Source organism: Jaculus jaculus, chromosome 9, assembly GCF_020740685.1.
Source record: "Jaculus jaculus isolate mJacJac1 chromosome 9, mJacJac1.mat.Y.cur, whole genome shotgun sequence".
Taxonomy (NCBI): domain Eukaryota; kingdom Metazoa; phylum Chordata; class Mammalia; order Rodentia; family Dipodidae; genus Jaculus; species Jaculus jaculus.
In genome coordinates this window covers 113,001,693-113,010,325 of record NC_059110.1, presented here as the reverse complement: position 1 = coordinate 113,010,325, position 8,633 = coordinate 113,001,693, and the positions used below count along the sequence as shown (strand labels likewise).

Sequence of the window (8,633 nt, the reverse complement as noted above, 5' to 3'; positions counted from 1 at the left end):
TCAATAACCCACACCAAGGTAAAACAAACTAGCCTTGAAGTAAGTCATTATTCATTGCTGATAATAGAATAGAAACCAGGGGATCTTATTTCTTCTTCAAATTGTTCCTGAAACTCAGATCTTTCTTCTACCCTTACTGACTCCCGGAACCCAGAAGCCTGCTGACAGCCGGTCTCAGGTCATCTTGAGTGAAGACAGTGCCCCCCCCCCCCCAGGCCACCTACATAGTAAGAGTCCCTTCATCAGAACAGGCTTCCGGTCCTTTGCAGTATGCTTAAGGTGAACTGCTGTACTGTGGTGACTCAGGATTTCCATTTCCAGTGAGTCAGGGCTTGCCTCTTCAGGGTGGTTGATAAGGCCCTCAACAAGCTGATATGATCGTCCTCACCAAATCTTATCTGCTACCAACCTTGAGGTGGCATGTGTAGCTTTATGCTCCAGTGGTAACAGTGCTTCCTGCAGCGCCTTGTTTTACATCACATCTCCAACACACATGCAGTGGACATTATTCAAAGCAGTTTGTACCTTATAAAACTGTAGTGGAGATGAAAGTTATTGAGACGCATATAGGTGGCCCTTAAACAAAGACCGCTGGCCCCTGATCAGTCTCCAGGTCCGGCTTTTTGTCTGCCCTGAGATGCCTGCGGGCCCTCAGCGTGGTGTCTGGCTGTTTTCCATCAGATCCACCAATAGAGGGCGCTGGACGGAGGCTGCAAGCGGAGAGGAGGGAAGAAGGGTGGCTTAAGCTGTCTCTGTACTTACTTCCAGGAACCACCAGCATCCACCGCATATGTCTTCCTGCTTGTTTAAACCCTCGGAGGTCTCCCTGTGCGCTTCAGCAGAAAGGGGAAAGCCTTCTGGGGTTTAAAAAAAAAAAAAAGGAGAAGGGGGAGGGGGAGAAGAAGAAGGGAAGAAGGATAAGGGAAGAGGAAAGAAGGAGGAGAGGAGAGCGAGGGGAGGAGAAGGGGAAGAAAAAGAGGAGGAGGAAGGAGAAGAGGAGGAGGTGAAGAAGAAAACCAAGTGTTTTCAGCAAATGGTATCCCGACCCTGTTCTCCCATGGAAAGGCACGTTCTATTTCTTGACCATCAATTTCAGAGTTTGTTATAGTTGCAAAAAAAAAAAAGGAAGTAAAAAGAGGATAAATCATAAGGCTATATAATCACCAACTTTTCTTTAGATTTACAGAGCCTGGGACATGCAGTGACCTGCAGATATCAGAACCCTATGCCTGCATCAGAGAAGCAGCCTCCCTGAAAATTTTAACTCCGCTGGCGCCTATCTACCTGACACACCTCTCCCACAGCTCCTTATGAAAAGACTGCTCCAGCAACCTTAGGAAATAGCCTTTTACTAGGACAAGGATCTCCATCTTCTAACTTGCCAGCTAGTTAACAATAATGCTCTTCCCTCACTGTCATGCTACAGCGGATAAAAAGCAACTCGTACATGTTTTTGCTTAATTGAGAGAGAGAAAGAGAGAGAGAGAGAGAGAGAGAGAGAGAGAGAGAGAGAGAGAGAGAATTGATTTACCAGGGCCTCAGCAACTGTAACCAAACTCCAGACACTTGTGCCACCTAGTGGGCATGTGCGACCTTGTGCTTGCCTCCCCTTGGTGCGACTGGCTTATCTGAGACCCAGAGAGAGATTCAACATGGATCCTGAGGTTTTGCAGGCAAGAGCCTTAACAGCTAAGCCATCTTGCCAGCCTTCCCACATGTTTTGACTCCACAGATTTATTAGAGATTGGTCACTTCTTCTTAAAAATTATATATTTATTTATTTATTTATTTATTCATTGAGATACAGAGAAGAGTAAGTAGATAGAGAGAATGGGTGTGCCGGGGCCTTCAGCCTCTGTAAACAAACTCCAGATGCATGCGCCACCTTGTGTATCTGGCTTTCGTGGGTCCTGGGGAATCGAACCTGGGTCCTTTGGTTTTGCAGGCAAATGCCTTAACCACTAAATCATCTCTCCAGAACGACCATTTCTTAATTTTCAGGAAAAATCACCCAGTTCTTTAAGCTCAGCAGGATCACTTGTGGCTTTCTTTCCCTTTAACTTTTTAGTTGGCATAGAAAGGATATAAACATCATTACTATTCATTCTGAAATTTTCAAAAACAGGTAGTTGTAGTTGACTTTTCCCACGTTCTCCCTCCCTCCCGTCCCGTTCTCATGTCGCACGTGGACTTTTGCTGTCCCTCTTCAAACTCATCTCTGCGCTTTCTCAGAGCTACTAGTCTGTCTTTAGAGGGTCTCACCCACATGTCCCCCCGTACACAGACACTTACAGCTATGACACACCGTCTGATAGGACCCACATATCAGAGGGAACATGTAGCTTTGGTCATCTTGAGCTTGGTTCATGTCACTTAAAATCCATTCACTTTCCTGCAAATTTCACAAGTTTATTTTTTTGTGTGTTACTAAGTAGAATTCCACTGTGTATTTCTATATTCATTTTCCATCCATCTGTTGATAGGCATCTAGGCCGAGACCAGTTCTTAGAGGTCATAGAACAGCAACAAACATGGATGGGTAAGTGTCTCTGTAGTCAAGTATGGAGTCCTTAGGGTAGATATGCCCGGGAAAGATAGCTGGGTCCTATGGGTGCTCTAATTTTTTTGAGATAACTACACACTGACTTCCATAATAGCTGTATTTCCCACTCCCTCCAGCAGTGACTCAAGGTTAGCAGGTTCACTTGTAAATAGAAAGTTTTAATTTTTTTTAACTTATTTATTTGAGAGCAACAGACAGAGAGAGAAAGAGGCAGGGGGGGGAGAGAGAGAGAAAGAGAGAGAGAGAGGAGAGTGGGCATGCCAGGGCTTCTAGCCACAGCAAACGAACTCCAGACGCGTGCGCCCCCTTGTGCATCTGGCTAACGTGGGTCCTGGGGAACTGAGCCTCGAACCAGGGTCCTTAGGCTTCACAGGCAAGCACTTAGCCGCTAAGCCATCTCTCCAGCCCATAGGTAGAAAGTTTAAATGGTAGATGAGAAAAAAAAGCAGGATAGGCATAAATGTGCTGACATGTCATTGAGTAGGTGGACAACCACGCTGACACCATTTTGAAACTACAACAGGAGCCAGTTTCTACGCAGCCACACAACCAAATAAACCTGGAGGAGCGTTTATCCCGTGGCTGATAGAAGTTACTGAGCTGTTTGTGTGCAGGGTTGTGCAAACACAAACAAGGAAACGTTCTGAAGGACGGAAGCCATGTTCCCTGAAATAGGTGGGTATAAAAGACTCACCAAGAGCGACTCTGTGGAAGAAAACCTTTCTGGACAACAACGAAACACCTACTCCCGACCCACTGTGACCATGTCATGCTCTGGTTCCTGTCTCCAAGGATGCACCAGTGTCCCCACTGGCCCGGCCACCACCCTCTGTTCCTCTGACATATACTGCCCATGTGGACTGTGCCTGCCCAGCGCCTGCCCACACAAGATCAGCCTCCTTCAGCCCACCTGCCGCTGTGCCCCTTCCTGCCCCCCACCCTGCTGTGCGCCCGACTCCTACGTGTCATCCTGTTGGCTGCTCAGCAAGTACCAACATGTCCCAAACCTGAATGGGTTTTCTCTCCACACGTGTGTCAAGCCTTGTGAGGGTGAAGCCCCTTGCTGCTAGCCAAAGAGCTTGTCCACATTGCCCTAGGGACCTTCAGTGGTCATTAGGGACTGCTTAGCAAATGGCCTTTAGTTGGGAGCTGAGGGACAAGATGTTTCGACCCTGGGCCTTCAGCTTTGCAGCAGTGTCCTTCCTCTGTTTCGAACAATGCTTTCAAAGAAGTGGGAAACCTTATTTTAAAAATAAATAAACACCACTATTTTCCAAGCCATGTGCTGTGTCAATGTTTAATGCTATAATTAGCCAAAGACTCTTGACGCATGCATCATGAAGCCACAAGTGTATCCAGCAGGTTTGTGCTTTCTGATGACATCAACATAAATCTCCTAGGCTACAGGAAGCCACACAGAGATATGGAGAGATCTGAGGAAAAATGCATAAATCATAAAATAATTTCACTGTAAGCTTAGAATTGTATGATTCCAAAAATCAGTGCCTCCTTTTTTTTTTGTTTTCCTATTTAAATTTATTTATTTATTTATTTGAGAGTGACAGACAGACAGAGATAGAAAGAGAGAGAGAGAGAGACAGAGAATGAGTGCATCAGGGCCTCCAGCTACAGCAAACAAACTCCAGATGCATGTGCCCCCTTGTGCATCTGGCTTACTTGGTACTGGGGAATTGAGCCTCGAACCAGAATCCTTAGGCTTCACAGGCAAGCACCCAACCACTAAGCCATCTCTCCAGCCATATTTTCCTATTTAAATAAACTCAAGTATGTCCTTAAAGAGCCAGAGAAGCTGAAAATTAAATATCAACACATATTCTCACCTGGAATTTAGTACAACTCAATAAATAGTTTTCAAATCCTCCCTTGCTTGAAGGAGATTAGCAGGAGTTAGCTGTGACTCCAGCTTTCAAGAATCTTGTACTGGGGTGATAAAGATAAATGTAAGTGGATCAAGGTCTTTCATGTGTCTGGCTGTCTATCCTACCCAACAGAATGTGTTTTATGCCTGGCTCCCCTTGCTACTCACGCCAGTGTGCATCTATCCTGGACTCTCCAGCCTTCATTCAGCATCATGGACTGTGCAGTTACTGCATTCTTCGATGCTCGAGCCTCCTGGTCTGAGAAGCTATGAGGTTCTCTGATGCCTCAACCTGTAGACAGCTAATGATGGACTTCCCAGCCTACGTCTTTTTGAGGCAAGCCCAACAGACTGGCTTATTTTATGTGAGAGAGGGAGAGGAAAAGAGAGAGAGAGAGAATTAGCATGTCAGGGTCTCAGCCACTGCAATCAAACTCCAGACGCATGTGCCCCCTTGTGTGCAATGCAGCCTTGCAAGGTTGTATCACTGTATGTCTGGCTTACATGGGATCTGGAGAGTAGAACATAAGTCCTTAGACTTTTCAGGCAAGCACCTTAACTGCTAAGCCATCTCTCCAGCCCTAAGTACCCCTCTTAATAGAAAAGATAAGTATCTATGGCTGGAGACATGGCTTCGTGGTTAAGGCACTTGCCTACAAAGCCAAAGGACCCAGGTTTGATTCCCCAGGACCCACCTAAGCGAGATGCGCAAGGCGGCGCATGCACTTGGAGCTTGTTTACATTGCTCCCGTTCCCTCCCCCTCTCTGTCTCTCTATCTACCTCTTACTCTCAAACAAATAAAAACAAATATTAAAATTTTACCTGATGCTATGATATGTAACAGAATAAAGCAAGGTTTAATGAAATGGCAGGCAGCACTCTTAATGAGAGCAAAGGATGGAAATGTCTAGAAGAATGACCACATTTATTTATGGAGGAAATTGTTGAGCTGAATCTTGAAGAATGAGTAGGATTTGAAAAGCAGAGGGTTAGGAAAGGACATATTAAGCTAAAGAAACCATGTAAATGACATCATAGAAGTGTGAATTCCAGAAGAGATGTACCTTCATTTTTATTTGATATGCCTTGTGACAAATAACCATTATTTCAGCAAAAACTAAACCAACTACATGAGCAGGCTTGTCTCACATATCACGTATGACACATACAATGATGACATTTTCCACTGAGTTTACAGTCTTCTTTCTTCTTCTTAGACATACCACATTGGCTTTGATAATGTCCTCACTGAAATAACTCACCAAGGAATGTGTACTTTGTATTTAATCAACAATCATGTGCCATCCAATAAATCATGTAATTGAGACTGCACTTGCTAAATAGTTTTCTGCTAAAGAGGAATGTGACAATGTTGGAACCATCAAATATTGCACCTTGGGGATTATCTAGTCCAACCACCTGCTCCACAGCCTGCAGAAATACCAGCCAAGCGTGATGCCCACACAAGTGCACAAGTGCAATAGTGGCACACAGCCAGGGTGGGTAACCCACTTCTCATGGATTGGCTTACAGATCCACCCAGTGGAAAGGAAACCATATCTGGAACTGGGAAACAAGTGAGAATCATATCCAGATAATGATTCTGCTTTCCGTTGTCAAGATCCCACTAACCTTGGGCTGTAAGGTCTACACCCTTTAAATTCTCTCTAAATTAATAATGGTTATCCCATTTAACCAGTGCTGACTTCATTCTCTGTTGGAGAATCTGCTTCTTTTTCAGATGGGAGCTGGATCTGAGGAGATAAATGACCCAGTGCACTTCACCATGGCCTAGCTGAAACCACAGAGGAATTGGGGAAATGAGAAAGAGCACTGCTTTCTTAGTGAATTTGGTAGCAGCACAAGGGTGAAGGAGATAGATGCTGAGGACACTCAACACCTACCAAAGCAGAGATCCAGAGGCTCCTAAGTGCCCATCATGAAGAAGACTTAAAATCCTCCCAGCATGGCTCAGGGAATTTTGTGGAAGAGGAGACAGAAATATTGTTAGAGCCACAAGTTGGGACATTTTACACAGATACATTGCCTCTCCCCCACATAATGCATGATCCACAATCCCCATAGGGTTGACCTGCATCCCCAATGAGGAAGACCTCTTCAGATAAGGGGCAAGGAGGAGGGAAAATGGTACCAACATGTGTTGTTTACAAACTAAATATGTCCATATCTAATAAAAAAAAAAGAAAGAAAGAAAGACCAGTCAAGGCCAGCTGAGGTGAAGTGCTGAGGAATTTATAATGGAGTTGAAGATCCAAGAGATGAAAACAAATAAACATGCTGAGTATGGAGTTCACAACAAAATGATTTTATGGCTGCCTTAGTCCTACATTGAGTTAAAAAAGATCCTAAAGTCTTCTAAAACCCACAGCTACTGTATATATCTTGTGATTTCTCCTTTGGGGTCCTGTTTTGTTTTATTTCAAAGTGTGTATGTCACTCATGTAAAAAAACAATGAAGATTGGGGTGGTTTTCCTTTAATGCTACATCCAACCAAGGCAAGCTACTGGGTGGATTGTTCCTTTCTGTAACTTTACACCTTGAGTCATCTTCAAGAATACAGGGATGGACTGGAGAGATGGCTTAGTGATTAAGGCACTTGCCTGCAAAGTCTAAGCACCCAAGTTTGATTCCTTAGTACCCACATAAGCCAAATGCACATGGTGGCACATGCATCTGGAGTTTATTTGCAGTGACTAGACGCCATAGTGTGCCCATTTCTCTCCCTCTCTCTCTCTCTCTCTTTTTCTCTCTCAAATAGAGGGAGGAAAACAGTGTAATACAACCTTTGAAAACTCACTATATACCTATAGTCTTGTTTCAAATAATGACAGAGTCTACCCCTATCCAAGTCTCTGTGCCACCTTCATTGCTCAGAAGAACCTGAATTATGTTATCAAAGCAAATATGTCTGAGATACATATCTGCACTGTTGGGTGAAATATTCGTCAGTTAGTAGTCATATCCCCAATGGCTTCATTGAGCTGAAAATGGTCCAACTGATGATTTGAGTTGCTTTTTCCACTACCGGGTATTACAAGTCACATCCTATTATGCACACTATGTGCAATTAAAGAGGAGGGGGAACCAAAAAGATTTTAACCTTTAAAACTGTACCTGAATTGTCGTTAGGACAGATTACCCATGGCTCATGCAAGGCTTGGCATGCAAGAATGTCACCAGGCTAAAATGTAATGATCTTGTGGCAAAAACGACAAGCCAGTGAGTCAAAACCATGATTAAATTAATGAGTTCAGAAACTCCCAGTAGACAAGAAAATACCAAACTGATTACATAATCTTACTGGAAAAGGGTGCCATAAACAAAAATAAGGGTAGAAAGGAAGCATTCTGATTGGACCCACCCTCCTACCAAGGAGGGTATAAAAGAGCCTGAGTGACAGGAGACATTGGAACCTCAGAAACGCCATCTCTCCAACATACCAACAGCCAACCACACCCCAGAGCCATGGCTTGCTGTGTCGCCCGCTGCTGCAGCGTCCCCACGGGCCCCGCCACCACCATCTGCTCCTCCGACAAGTCCTGCCGCTGCGGGGTCTGCCTGCCCAGCACCTGCCCGCACACCATCTGGCAACTGGAGCCCACCTGCTGTGACAACTGTCCCCCACCCTGCCACATTCCCCAGCCCTGTGTGCCCACCTGCTTCCTGCTCAACTCCAGCCAGCCAACTCCAGACCTGGTGACCCTGAACCTCACCACCTATGTGCAGCCCGGCTGTGAGGAGCCCTGCACCCCAAGGTGCTGCTGATTGATGGGTGGCTCCCATGCTCGGTGCCTGACACTGACGACTCCAGCAGCTGTCTGTGCACTGTCTGTTTGCCTCGATGTTTCATCCAGATGTTGAAGTAAACCAGGTGGCCTAAATATGAAAACATACCTTTGATTTTAATGGGAGCAAAGCCAAGAAATTTGTTTGTGGTTGTTTAGCTGAATAACCATTTGGCTCATTTGATCAGGTGATTGTCTTCTATTATCAAAAAGCTGTTGAGATCTTTTAAGAGTTGAAGTTATGTTTTCTTGGTCATCTTTGTTTCTGGGATCTTATTTCCTGTGTTGAACATTTTCATGGAGCCAAAAGGATCTCCTAGTGGATTTTCTAATAAATTTTATTTTTTTTTTGGCAATATGTGTTCTTTATTTATGCTAGCACT

The 8,633-nt window shown here is 44.7% G+C and overlaps 1 protein-coding gene across 1 annotated transcript; it reads left to right on the top strand.

Moving 5' to 3' along the window:
• The first annotated feature begins 7,930 nt into the window (after nucleotides 1-7,930).
• LOC101602983 (keratin-associated protein 3-2-like) lies at nucleotides 7,931-8,230 on the top strand. Its single transcript, XM_004655422.1, has one exon. The coding sequence runs from the start codon at nucleotides 7,931-7,933 to the stop codon at nucleotides 8,228-8,230; it is 300 nt and encodes a 99-aa protein (XP_004655479.1).
• Nucleotides 8,231-8,633: the final 403 nt, after the last annotated feature.